The sequence below is a fragment of the Haliaeetus leucocephalus genome, unplaced genomic scaffold, assembly GCF_000737465.1.
Source record: "Haliaeetus leucocephalus isolate CR32 unplaced genomic scaffold, Haliaeetus_leucocephalus-4.0 Scaffold906, whole genome shotgun sequence".
In the NCBI taxonomy this organism is placed as follows: domain Eukaryota; kingdom Metazoa; phylum Chordata; class Aves; order Accipitriformes; family Accipitridae; genus Haliaeetus; species Haliaeetus leucocephalus.
The window spans coordinates 126,534-140,828 of record NW_010973342.1 but is presented as its reverse complement, the minus strand read 5'-3'; the positions used below and the strand labels follow the sequence as shown (position 1 = coordinate 140,828).

General features: G+C 39.8%; 1 protein-coding gene across 1 annotated transcript in view; it reads right to left on the bottom strand.

Annotated features, from left to right (window-relative positions):
• Positions 1-14,295, bottom strand: part of SLC2A9 (solute carrier family 2 (facilitated glucose transporter), member 9) — a 106,672-nt gene that overhangs the window by 54,713 nt on the left and 37,664 nt on the right. Inside the window, exons 6-7 of the mRNA XM_010583450.1 lie at positions 12,195-12,327; positions 2,933-3,120 (exon numbers count right to left, since the gene is read on the bottom strand). Coding sequence (XP_010581752.1) covers positions 2,933-3,120; positions 12,195-12,327 — 321 coding nt within the window. The remainder of the gene's footprint in view (positions 1-2,932; positions 3,121-12,194; positions 12,328-14,295) is intronic.

The following is a 14,295-nucleotide window of genomic DNA, read 5'->3' as shown; positions in this document are numbered from 1 at the left end:
AAGAGCGCACCGTGGTAGATCTTTTGCATACTGAAAACATGCATTGCTGCACGGACCCCCGCCCCCACCATGATTTCTTGCCATTTCAAATACACCCCTCTGCCTTCAGGACAAAGCCCAGAGAAGCCTAGGGATCCTACTTTGGGAATGACTCTCTTAAAGCAATATGCAGTACACTGTATTTCTTGATGTGAAAAAGAATAAAGTTCACCAATGAGAACTTCACTGTAGTTTTGAGTCTTCTTTAGAACTGAGATACAATGGTGGAAGATAAATAAATTTATTATGGATGATATGTATCATGGATAAATTCTATCAGACGACAAGGGACTAATACAGATTCACTTATTTATGTCAATTTAGGTCAGACTGCCTGGTATTTCATTATAATTGAATACGTTAATACAATCAGGGCTTCACCATGATTTCTGTTCAATGTGGAAACCAACAAATGTACTGTTTTTAAGCACAACAAATTTTTATTGTAAAGTAAGAGCCTTAAAAGGAAGCAAGTGTTCTCAGATACCAGCAGGATGATTACAGAAGTCTGCCAGTTGGTAATTTCCCCAGAGATTGACCTGAGACTCTCGCCTGAAAGAAGTCCAACTTTCCCATATGCCCTGCCCAGATGGTAGTTGCAGAAAAGACCAGACTGACTAACAGGGCACTAGAGACAAAGCAAATGGTGGGAGCTATGAGTTAGAAGGAAGCGTTTGCAGCCAGTTAAACCTTGCTGATGCTGGCTCACACCCAGCAGGTTAATTCAGATGCAGTCAGGCAAGCCAAGACCTGGGTTCAGCAGCATCTGTCACACCTGTACCTGTCCTCTAATCTCTGAGCTTCAGGTGACTTGAGCAAGATCAGCCAGGAAAGCCATGCAAAAGAGACAAGGAATTGAAACCCGGTCTCTTAATCAAGTGGTCCAGCTATTTCTCTTGACCTCTCTTATAACTGCTTGTTTTTACTATTAACTATTTAAATAATCGATTTCAGAATGCAAATTCTGTGTGAATAATTTTTTTCTCATGTTTAGTGGCATTGCATGGGAGGAGAAGCAAAGTGATAATAATAAAAAAAGGTAAGGCTTGAAACAGCCAACTCAACACACAGGTTTCCTGACAAAGATAGTATTTCTGAGGCATATTTTTAGAAAGTGGCCACCCAATGGCACTTTAAAACAACTCTGGCACCCATTTCGGACTGGACATGTTTCACTACCCCCCCACACCCCCACTCAAGCTATGAAAGTGTGGCTTTGTTCTGCCATGGAATACTGAACAATTTCTGTCATTTATTAAATACCCGCAAAGCCATAAAACTCTTCCATTTCCCCTGAAAATTTAGCTGTGGCATTCTCTTTTTTTTTTTTTTTTGGCAATGTGCTTCATTATTTGAACAGTCTGTTTCTTACTACAAGTGTCATTTTTTTTTCACTTATGCGTTGATAAATCTTAGAAAGACTGGACGACAAGATAATTCCATTTCTTTTCTTAAAAAAGTATCCACAATGAGGAACAAAATAGCCTGTCATTACCATTGAAATCCTACAATTAGGATTTCACCTATACAAACGTTTTTATAGTTCACCCCACAGTATGAAAAAAATCTTCTATTTCCCTCCTAGTATTTTGTTAAAAGCTTTTAGACACCAGAGTTCTAATTGCATTAATCCTTCAAATGGCCTTGGACAAATTACTTTGTATTAGGAGTGTTAAAGCTATAGAGATACCCGAGATAAGCCTGAACTAGTTGTCTTAGATACCAGAAGCATTTACACTTATTATCGCTGATTAGCCCTGGGGGGCGAAAAACCAAACTACCTGAAGTATGCTGTAATGCACAAAGCCACAGTAAGAGCTCCTTTCAGCAGCGGTAATATTGTCTTTCAAATATATATAAGTAATTAACACCTTTGAACTATGATGAAAACCCCTTTTGCTTCGAGATGCTTCATGAGAGCATTCATGTTGTGCACTGTAAAGCATCTAAGCCAGATGTCACAAGCTGCAGCAAGGAAAGTGCTGGCGGGATAAAAACCCCCACTTTTCACAGTGTAAGTGGTGAAAACACCTGGCATAGGTTGCCCAGGGAGGTTGTGGACTCTTTACCCTTGGACATATTTAAAACTCAACTGCACAAAGCCCTCTATTGCCTGAGCCAACCCTGAAGTCAGTCCTGCTCTGGGCAGGGGCTTGGACCAGATGACTTCCAAAGATCCCTTCCAACCTAAATTGTCTGTGACCCTCTCCTAGCTGATGCAATAGGCGTGGACAGATGGAAAAGAAGACTTTGATATCCATTAGCCTCAGACACATTAATGGTCAACAGGACTTCTGGCTATTGACTGTTTTGTGTCTTTTTTTCCTCTTTTGCTTCACTTTTCCAAGAAAGGCATAACGAAGCACAGCTTATTCTTCGAATTGTATGAAACAACAACAAAAATCAAGCATTCCGTGCAACCTCTTAAAATCACTTACAGGAACTTCTGCTGAATTCTATAAGTACAGAACTGAATTAATCCAAGCAGAAATGTCTACTGAAAAGACCAGTTTTACCTAACATGAACAAACATGGGGCATATCAGACCAGATCTTAACCGACCAGAAACAGAGAATCTGAGTATCAGAAGCAGAAGCTGCACACTCTTTCTTTGCTGATCTGTGCTATCTTTTCATGTACTCCTTCAAAGTTAACACAACATGGCTACTGTCCCTATTTTTTTGTTGTTGTTGAAAAAAATCCAAACAAATGATGCAGATCTCCACGGACCTTCCCACATGCTGGCATAACAAAATCACTACTACTAAGGAGCAGCCAAAAATGAAAGTCATAGAGGTTGCTGAACCCTTGTACAATCCCTGCACAAACCTTGTATTAAAAAGAAAGAAAGGAGCACCGCAGGAGATGCCATGGCCTGAAGAAGGACACTTACAGCATTTAGCCCACAGAGCTGGTAGCAGCCCATGGTGACAACCACGGTAATGACTTGCCATCGCACAGCGTGGGTTCTCAGGAGCTGAAGTATCGACACTAACTTGGTGTTTCTTTGGACTCGAGACTCTGCCAAAACTTCTTCTACTTCATGAGACACGTCATCTTTCCCAAGGAAGGTCTGAAATGCTACAAAGAAAGGACATGTACTTTAGGCCAGACACTTGGCTCTATGTGCATTTACAACAGACTTGTTTCATAGAAAGGGAAACGTGTGACACAAACAGGAGACATACATGGGCTACAACTTAATTTTTCTGCCAACAATATCATTCTGCTCTGGGTATGATCTGGCTTATCCCTGCAACTGGTCTCAGAAACTGCAACAAGAATATAATCTGGCACCCTACTGGATCTCTCCTTATATTATTTCGTATATAATACAGCCTAAGGTCCAGTGCGGAGTGAAAACCCTGTGTAATCTGAAAAAAGGGTTTAAAAGCAAAAGCAGTTCTGAACAGTATTTGAGTTGCCTATTTTTGCAGCCTAACAATATAGCAGACTTTGCTGCTGGAGATAGATTGGATAGAGAGGTAATAAGATGTAAAAACATACATAAGTCTGGTAAACCAAGAAAAGGCAGACATTTGAAAGGAATAGCTATTACTCTTCATATTACCTCTTATTTTTACTAGCATACAGACAAGAATTCACTTTGTCAAGATGATTAATATTAGAAAGAATTACCCAGAGCAGTTCAATATTTTCTATTTGTCAACACTGGAGACACAGGAGTGAATTTACCTGCCAAATGTAAGCAAACAAACTCATCTCCCCAGAAGAACATACCATTCAGTATTATATTATTGCACATCGATGACTTACTGAGATATCCTTCCACTGTGAATAACAAAAGCTTTCCATCTCACACCTCCTCCAAGAGGTACTACAAACAGATACCTCCTAACAGGGGTGGTGTATCTCCACCAACCTTGTTTTACAGATAGTGTATATGCCGATGATACTTTTGTCACGATCTTATGAACATACCCCAGGGGTTGGCTTTTTAAGAGATGTTTAAAATGCTCATCATCTTGGAATGACTGCAGAGAAACAATTACTTTACACATACCCCTGCAACAAAGCTTTGTGACCCAGCAGGATGCTAACTCTAAAAACAATCGTTTACACAGCAGGTCACTTAAAATTGTTATTTTTTTATTAAGTGAAGAAGTTGATTTAGTTCTCCTAAGAGCCGAATCAATTCTTGTCTTATCCACAGTTTTGCACAGTACTGCCTATAAATAAATGACCTTCACATTTTTCAGGAAGTCTATGTTCTTTTGGGTCATAGAAAGGACTTGAATGGTCAAGAAAGCCAGAGACACGGATTAGTCATGGTTAAAATGCCCAGACCACATGTAAGTTTTGGAAGTTACAAAATTTTAACTTTATGAAGTAGCTGAAAAGGCCAAATAGAGGCATTTCAATGTTGTGAGGGACAGGCCACACAAATGAACTGGTGGCCTCCCCCTCTCTGTCCCTTTGGTGAATGGGCAACTCTGCACACTCTGCCTGGCTCCCAGTCTGGCGGCACAGGGAACTAACTCAAGCTCTGGGCCAAGATTTTCAGAGGCAGTTAGCACTTCTATTGCATTTTAATGGGCCCTACGTGACTCTGCTTAACAAGAAGGATGATTTTTTTTTAAGGGATGAACACTGACCACCTCTGGGTGTTGAGTCACTTCATAACATTCATTTATTCTGATATCCAGTGTCTCTCTTGGCAAAGGAGAGGTCAGAAATTTTTAAATCCCCCAGAAACAGCATAAGATTTATCTTTTCACACAGGCCTTAGAATCAGAAATGAGTTAAATTTGGACTTCAGAACCCAGAATTTAAGCTGCTGAGTTTTGTCCTTGTGTCACTGTCTGTTTTTTATTATTAAATGACATGCTAAATGCTCGTTAAAATGAGTGTGATGTATTTAAAGACACTGATAAGAAATGTAAAATTAGAACAATGTGTGCCTATGGTATGCTAAAGTCAATGTCTCATGCTTAAATTACACTTTCCTCAGTATTATTAGAGTGCTGATATAGAAAAACTCAGATAAAGATGAGAACAACCAGACATATGTCACCATACACTTCTTTCAAAAGATTCTCTCAGATTTTTAAGCATCTGCTTTATCTGTGTAAATTAGGTCAGTGCACAATTCTCTTTATTTTTCCTGTCCTTAGAATCCTTGGCATTACTGTAGGGCACACAAGTCAAAAATATAGGTGCAGTCAAGTAAAAGGAAAGCAATCTGTCTTTTCTGCACAAGGGAGCTTGCTGTATTTCTAGAGGGACAAGGAAGTAAAAAACTGCAATTACCAAAATTACCAAGTACAAGCCAAGAAAAATATAGACACCTGCTTTCTTTTTCTTCCCTCCCTGGTATTAGGACCAGAGAGGTAAATGCCACTAGGAAACTTTGACGGATACTTAAAATTACCAACAAGTCAAGAAATGCTAAGAAAATGCTATGCTATATATACATAGTTTTGAGTAGACAACACTCACTCTTCTTGGAAAAACACATTTTCCTGCTACTCAACACATCTTCAATTTTCTTCCGTTAAGAGTTTTTCTGTACAGTAAGAATCATAATTTTATACATAATTAATGTGGAAATAAATTCTGCATTAGCAGGGAGATGGGAAAACTCAAAGGTCTTTCAATGTGTGATGTTCAATTCTGTTCATTTTACATTTTAAATCCCTGCATTATTGCACTGAGAAGCACAGCAGTCGTTCATCTCCCTGCTGCAATGACTCATTTCCCTCTGTGACTGGCTGCTTCTCTCTGTAAGGAAGTCTTATTTTCATGTCATGCTTAAAACCATCTAAGGAGTTACAGTTCTAGCAACTTTTAGACCTTTCCCAGATTTCTTTTTAACTCCCTTAGATCAGAAGCTCCTAGATGCTCAGCTTTCAAATGTCAGGACACTGCCTTTATAAAAAGCAAAAGTGGATGGTTCCAGTCAAATGGAAAGCAGCTAGGAAAGCCTTCCGTTTACACCACCAGGTTTTATTCATCTCAGCTAAGTGAAGGTGAAACATCTGAAAGTGGTTCAAAGGTCTCAACAAATCAGTCGGCACTGTCTTTAAAACGAATCATGCCTTTAAATTAACTGAAGATGGACACTCAAGATCTCAACTACATGGGGAATTATTAATTCTTTTTCCACTGTAGTACTTCTAGGACTGTGCAAAGAAAGCAGTTGTTACTGTAAAGACTGAATTAGCATGTAAACTTTGAGAAGACATTTTAAAGGATCAAAATGCTACTCTCTGGTTTACAGAATACAGTCAGCCCCAGGCAAGAGGAGGCAGAAAAAGAGACAAGTGGTCACAGGTAGTAGTTTGGGCTTTTGCCTTTAAAAACTTTAAAAAAAAAAAAAAAAAAAAAAAAGCTGCATGGGTATTATTGTCATCTGTTTCCCACTGACACGTTCACTTTCACCTCACTGATGATTAAGTATATTAAACCCAGTGTCTTTAACACAAAGCTTTGTCTAAGCTCTGCTTAAACAGCATCTTCTTTGGCCACTGTGGGAGACAGAATACTGCAGAATACTGGGCTGGATGGACCCAGCCAGACATCTCCTATTAATGCTGGCTGCTGTTCTGAGTGGTGGTAGACATATGGGATGCCTCGCTGATTGCCTCAGCACTTGCAAGAAGTTCACCCAACTTCAATGCTTTTGAACTGGATATGTAGTAATTTCCCTGTAGTAACTTCATGTCAACATAAAAATATTTGGCAAAGTGAAAATACAGTTATTTTCATATACCCCTAATTTTATTAGAGTACTGAACAGCCAGAAGAATAATTTAGATATGCCTTGCTAGAAGAGTTTTAAATAGCTATTTAAATCTAGCAAAATGCTAATTAACTACTAGCATGTAGCATAGCAAAGTTCAAGAATAAATCTCAAATTTGCTATTCCAATTCAGTAAATATAACTGCAAGCAAAAGTCTTTAGGCTTTTCCCATGTGTCACATCCTTCTCCTAAGTAAAGGAACACACCGATCTGTGAGTTATCATCCAGTTTGGGATTACATCTTAACCTATTCTTATGTCTGGTTTCACAGACCATCCATACAAAATAGGCCTGTTCAGGTTCACTTGAAACTAGCCAAGATGTACAGGTAAAACAAAATATCCACATGCCACCCTAAAATAACACAAGAATTGGTAAACCCAGTTGTATCAAAGGTCCAGTGAACCCAGTATCCTTTGTAAAAGACAGGAGGTTTAAGAAAAGTTTAAAAACAAAACAGGCACACCACCATCACTCCAGCTTTTGGTAGTCAGCAACCACCTGAGATGGAGCCTCTACCATAAGCCAGCAAGTGTAGTAGTCATGGCTGTCCCTTCCTTTCCAATAAGCATAGCTTACAATGCTGTGAGACATACAAAACCCACAGATAAACAAAAATAGATCATTTGTCCTTGTTGTCAGTCATAACAACTTCATTTAAATCACTGGATTTGCAGCAATTTGTTCCTGCCACAACTTTGTTTTTAATCTTTCTCCTGTCCACATGGGCCCCATGAGGAGCTTTGTAAAAAATTAGCTACCTGCTTTTTTAAACCAGGAATGGCCTTGCTCTTTTATCACATCAAAAAGTATCAACTCTAATCCATCTTTCTAAGAATTTAAATCTACCCTTTTTGTTATACCTGTTGCGATGCTTCTTTCATAAGCATGGGAGTTTTAACGTATCACTGAACGTACTAGATGAATAGATTTTGTACGTCACCAACAGATGTTACTGTAACGTTTTACCTAAGTTATTCGACCCTTAAGACACAACAATATTCTTGTTCTCTGGCAAGCTGGGATGACAGCTGAATTCCCTTATTGATTTACGTGACCTGCTACTGTAGCTGCATCGAAAATGCAGGTTTCCTCTTTGTAACAGTATTCTTCAAAAGAGACACGTCAACTCTCCAACTTGAAGTGTTTATAACCAATGTTGTTAGTCATAAAAATGTTCTGTTTTATCACACTACTACTACTACTACTGGTTTCATTTATATTGCATCATTGCCACAGTCACAGATGAGAGGTCCACTTGGCTTGCAACTAATAGACAACTAATGTCAAATTCCTGTCTTACTGTCCTAGAGCTTAGATGGTAAACTGCCTGATGTAATTAGAGCAGAAGGTTTTTCTTTTTCCTCCTGTTTCTATTCCTGTTACTCTTTGCTCCCACTGCTCTCTAGCAACTGAACAATGGTCTCCTTCCAAAGTCCTTCTCCTCAACCATTTAAATGCCCATTTCTCCTCCGCTGTCTGGTGAGCTTTAAGAACAATCACACCAGTTAAATGCTAGGCATTTTTCTCCCTTCTGTTCTACCAAGAGAGGAGAATGTTAGTTATGGGACCTTGGAGGGGAGCTGGGATGGTTCTACCCTCTACCCATGAACAGACTTTTAGCTTCTTGAGCAAAGCAGGCTTACAGATTGTGCTGTTGGTCCAGTCAACCAATCTCCCCCCCAACACACGAATCAGTTCTCCCACATACAGCAGCGAGATAGCTCAGCTCCTGTCGGTCTCAGGGAGCTGGATACAGGATGGCGACCTCCGGAAAGACAAGCAGAGTTCGGCTGCTAGCACTGCTTTCGGCAGCAGACAACTGCAAGTCAGCCACGTCATCTGTACGGCTGATCAGCCAGACATTGGCTCAGCCACCCACAGCGTGCACCGTCTGCGCTGCTAGAAAGGGGAAAAGCAGGGAATCGCGTAGGTCCCTGTTAATGGAGCTCAGGAGACACCACTCATCTGGGGCCTCACTACTCCTGTGCTCATGGAGTAGCTTCTCTCATGGTGGCGTGGTTTAAGTTCACACATGATGCCTGCCTTCTCTAACCTTATCCCTTCTCCTTTTTCATCACTTACAGAACACATTTTGGTCCTTCTCCCTTTCAGTCTCTTATTTGCCACTTAAAAACATCATGCTCTTTTGCACCTCTGCCAAAAAGAGAAGGAGGCCACTTGTATTTTGGTAGTTATAGTCTGATTATCTCCTGAGGACAGAAGAAAAGGAGAGGATGAAAGGAGGAGTAGATCTTTAGGGAAACCCAATGACCTACATTATCCCACTGGATTTTTATTGCTCTAAAACAATTAGGAAGATTAATGTTGTCATCTCCATTTTAGGAGCTCTGACATACACGTACATTTTAGAGTATTTTATAAAGACTAATGTAGTCATCTGCCTTAAATACAGCAGACCTTTTACAAATAACAGTTTTATATTTCCCCAACAAGATATAATCCACAGTGAAATGCATATCTGCATGAATAGCCTTGATCCGTTAGGGGAAAGAAAAAGGATTTAGTCAGAAGAAAGACTTGCACATTTCTGATATTAATATGCAGATTTAACCTAAGAGCCAAATAATTCAAAAGCTTTACTGTAGTCATCATTAAAATGGAGAATACCGCATAGTCATTATATGGCTTACAAGCAGTAGATTTTTTTAATAACCCACAAACTCTTCTGGCCTCCCAAATACTCAGGCTTTTCCTCCTCCATTTCTGCAGATAATGCTAACATCCAGATGATTTTTCCTGATTTCTGATTCACTGTTATTCATCCTCCTATTTTGTGCATTCCCCTCCCCACCTGCTTTCATTATTCCACTGCATTACTCCAGATACCCGAAACTTGGCTCACATCTAATCTGGATTTCTCCACATGCCCTGGGGTGGGGAGGAAGGCTCCAAACCCCTCATGCTAGTCTAACATCACAGCTGTCCTCTGCCTGGTCATTCCATGAATCAACCAAACTCCTTCCCCACCCATCACATGCTGAACAGAGATCCAAAGGTACTCTCGCTTGCAAATCTACATCAGGAGAGGGGCAATTACAAAGGATGTGCAACGGTAAGAAAATTGCTTGTGCTCCTAACATGCTTCATAATAAGGCATGTAGATACTTTATAGCACAGAAGTATAAGATGATATGATCTATGCTGCCTTACAGGTGGATTTTATGAACTCCAAAATGATGTCTAAGAATCATCCTTAGCTATTTTGCACCTGATATCCTACAGGCTACCTTGCCTGTGCAACAAGGTGGCCAATTCTGGAAGCATGGCTGCTTGAGTGGCAAGGAATGGGGGAGAAATTCAGGGGGATGTATACACTTCACTGTCCTACGGTCCTTTGCAAACCTCTGTCTAGAATCATCAGTCCCTACCTGTTTTGAACGCTCTGTAAACTACACTGAAAATGAGTTTCACTTTGTACTACAACATATCTCAATATTAATTTTTTTAAAAAAAATTGATTTTCCAAAAGCTTCTATTGATAAGCAGTTACTTTGAAGAGTTTTTTATATTCAGCCTCCTCTTTTTTTCTCATAGTATCTAAATTTATAGTCTTTAAGGTGGCTCATAAAAGCCACATTCTTGTAATCAGAAAGCCAATTGCTAAAGCTCATTTCCCTTCAACTACCAAATAAGGTGTGGGTAACTTTGCTCTCCTGATGTCTTCTACTCCAAAATCCACCTCCAATGCTTCTAGACTAGCTTTCAAATCATTTTCAGAACACGTATGCTGAAAACATCCCAGACTGCAGTTGGCCCATTACCAGTAACAGTAAGTGGTGTGAATTTCAAGGCAGGTGGTGTTACTTCACTGCCAATTTTTTAAAATTTTTAAACTCTACCTATGAGAGGCCCAGCTTCACTGTCAGTGCTGAGGTTTCCAGGTACTGTGGCAGTATTTCCAATAGATCCCTGTAAAAAGTGTGACATTACACAACAGCACGGCAGATGTGGACTCTTTGCCAGCCATAGCTCTGGAAGTATATCTACAATTTTATCAGGTAGAAATGAGCCAGTTTAAACTTGGCACCCAAAGATGTTTCCTCCCAGCCCAGCTGTGGTGCTGCAGAAGTTACTACCCAACAGCCAGCCCCAAGCTGCTCACCCCTGCATCCCTGCTGGGTGCTCTGACCACGGCTGGCAGGCAAATCCTTTCCTTCACAGTCCCTGGAAAAGCTGTTCTCTGCCTCATCAAATCTCTGCTGACTCTGTAAAGCTAAAGAACTCTAGCCAAAGCCTTGCTGCTTTTGCACCTTTTTTTTTTTTTTTTTTAAACACTGAACTGTATCTCTAACTGTCTGAGGCTCCAGCCTTTACAGAATTCTTCATTCAACACCAAACTGAGACAACATGGGAGTCTCTTCATTAGCGTGCCATTTGTATTTCAGAGTGCTCATCGGAACAAAGGCCAGTTTTTCATTTCATAGTAGAAGAAACAGGATAGAGTGAGTTGCATTAATTTCACGCTAAAAGATTATTAAATTTCAGTTTCAGGGGCTGATTCACACTTTGCAAGTAATGTTGCGAGCAACTAGTTAGTGACTAAAAATGTTAAGTGTTATATTCAAATGAAGTTTTTAGGAATGATTTTTAAAGCACAGTTATGTTCTGCAAACATTTTGGTATTATAATCGGACTCATTCCTCCTTTGTACACTCCTGTTTTTAATGTGTCCCTATAATAAGCAAAAACAAATTTTCAACATTCTCTCAGCCATAACATGATGATATACTGGAACTTACAACCAACCATAGTAATTTTACTGGGGCAGAGCATACAGCAGCTGTGATCACACAAGCAAATTCTTTTATACACAGAACCTAAAGTAAGAACAAAATATGCTGGTCTGTGTCTGTGAAACTGAAGCAAGCTATACGGAAGCACTGGAAATTTTCAGTTAAATAGGTGTATGAGGTTTTTATTAGACCTACAAAGGTTACTGAGTTACAGAAGCACAGGGTCAAACACAGTGACTACTGAAAAAAAACCCAGGAACAGAATCAGTGTTTTTGTTAGCCAAACTGTGAAGACTGTAGATGAGGGAGAGTCATGAAGACTGAAACCACCTCTCATTCCCAAATGAATTCTGCATATAGTGGCTGATGCACAACAGCAGGACAATTTAGTTAGGTTTGTATCACCATGCATAATGCTATATAAGTTACTTTGTTAGAGAACTTAATTTATAATAAAAAAATCAAAGCAACAGTTATATTTACACACACACAAACAAAAAAGGTGACAGAAAAATAATTGCCAAGAGAATCTCTCCTATTGGAATATTCTGCTGTTACTGTGATATCAGAATTACTTTTTGGCCTGCATCCCTACAATAAACACCCTTTGTTGCAAGAAAGTAACACATCATACCTTTTTCTGCCTTGCTCGTGTTATGTTTTTCCAGTAGGAGGTAACGAGGACTTTCAGGAAGAAAAGGCAGAATCACAACTTGTATCAGTGAAGGAACAATGATTGCTCCAAATAAGTAAGGCCACCGAGGTTCCTGCAAACAGATGCAAACATAAGTCAGTAATACTCTCCCATAGTGATACTAGAAAGAAAAATAGCTTTGATGGGAAACGCTGTAACTTTTCATCATTCAACATATTGCTTAAGTGAGCAGAGTTATGTCTTCTGCCTGAGCATAGTAAGCAGTTTGAACACCTCCCCCTCGAATCACCTTACTCCAGGGCCAAGGAAGACAGAATTCAAGCCATCAACTGACTGAGAATGAAGAAACACAAGGAAGCTGGAAAACAGCAACACATAACATGTTTTCCCTTTCCTTCAGCATCAACAGCTATACATGTAAAAGTATGATGTATACTCAAATGTATATTCTACACGTCATCCCCACTCACTCATTAGCTTTAAGAACCAGTACAACACTATTTTCATATAGTTACATATACCTGCATGTTGTCTCTTAGTCTAATCTAATTGATCTAAAAAAAGCCCAACCCATACATATATGTTTGGCTCGGTCCTCTAATTGTCATAGAATGGGTAAAATCCTGATAACACTTCAGCTAAGCTGCAGTTTAGCACAGTTTTGTGGCTCTCAGTGTAACGTAGGCACTGACCATTCAGCATTTCACAGCTGCTGGGAATGAACCAAGTCGGGCTGAGGTCTCATCACAAGCCTCTTCTACTTGGCAAAACACAACATTTGCCTTACATGTACAACTAACACATAGTTGGGCAGTTTTCATTTCCATTCAGAAAAGAAGAGATATAGAGTTCAATGCAATTAGAGTGAAAGACAGCTATATAATTTAAGAAGAAAAAAGATACCTGGCTAATTGATGTGAAGTTGTCTTTATGAATGTTTCCTCTTGCAGCCAATGATTCCACCTCTTAAGCTGGCTTCCATGATAATTTAAGTATAAGAAATGGGTTTCACCTATCCTCCTGCCCAAAATCACGGGACCTTAAAGAATTCCTTTGAGTTTATGGTAGTGTAACTAAGAATAACACATGATACTGTTTTCCACTCTGAATTAGCTAACCTAGCTCAGATCTTCAAATGAAACACCGACAGCCCTGTTCCCAAGGCCATGAAATAGAAATTACTTTTTCTATTGCCTTGCAAGTGATCTGCTGGAAGTGTCCAGCAATGCGACAGCCATCTGCAGCATCCCCCCCCAACACAAAGCACCGATGACCCCTCTCTGGCAAGTCCCCCATACAGAAGCCAGGCAGTTTTAACCTGCCAGAGTCCCACTGTGGTGTAGATGAAGAGCACAAGGTGCTGCACTATCCAACACTATTTATATGAATCTACTCAGCTGCTAGCAGATTTCAGATACAACCTGACTTTGATAATTTTCTTTGAAATCAACTGGAACAAAGTTGGTAACATCCTCACATGCATTCATTATTTAAAACCAGCTATAGAGGGTGACCTGAGCAAACCTCTTTCTGCAAAAGGCTGGGAAAGGCAACAGAGAGCTCATCTAGCTTTCTGGGCTTACTCTCAAGACCCAATACTTTCAAGCAGCTGAAGAAGAAAGGTGCAAGCAGTATTATTTTCTCCTGCAAAATGGACCTCAATCGATCCATGTTCTTAAGATACCTTCTGTTCCAATTGAATGCCAAGATGAAATTTTCTAGTCGTTTTCTCCAAGTTCAGCATTCATCTATTTAATTCAATGATTTCTAATCTGAGACTTGGTTCTTAATTGAAAAGACTGCTGAGTCTTCAGTGGGCCTACTGTTCAGGCACCACGTCTAGCACATTTTCAAAAGCTTGGCTAGATCAAAGGCAGATTGCACTGCATCCTGGCTGATCGAGCTCTGAAAGGCACCGGGGGTTTGGATCCTGTCCTTCCATCAGAATGAATCTATCCATTCAGAGCCCACATTTCCCTAAACAGAGCTGGATAAATTTTATTTCAATATAATTTTTCACAGTCAAATCAAAGGTCAAAAGCCCCCAAGCTATTTTCTGTTGATAGTTTTTATTTTACAT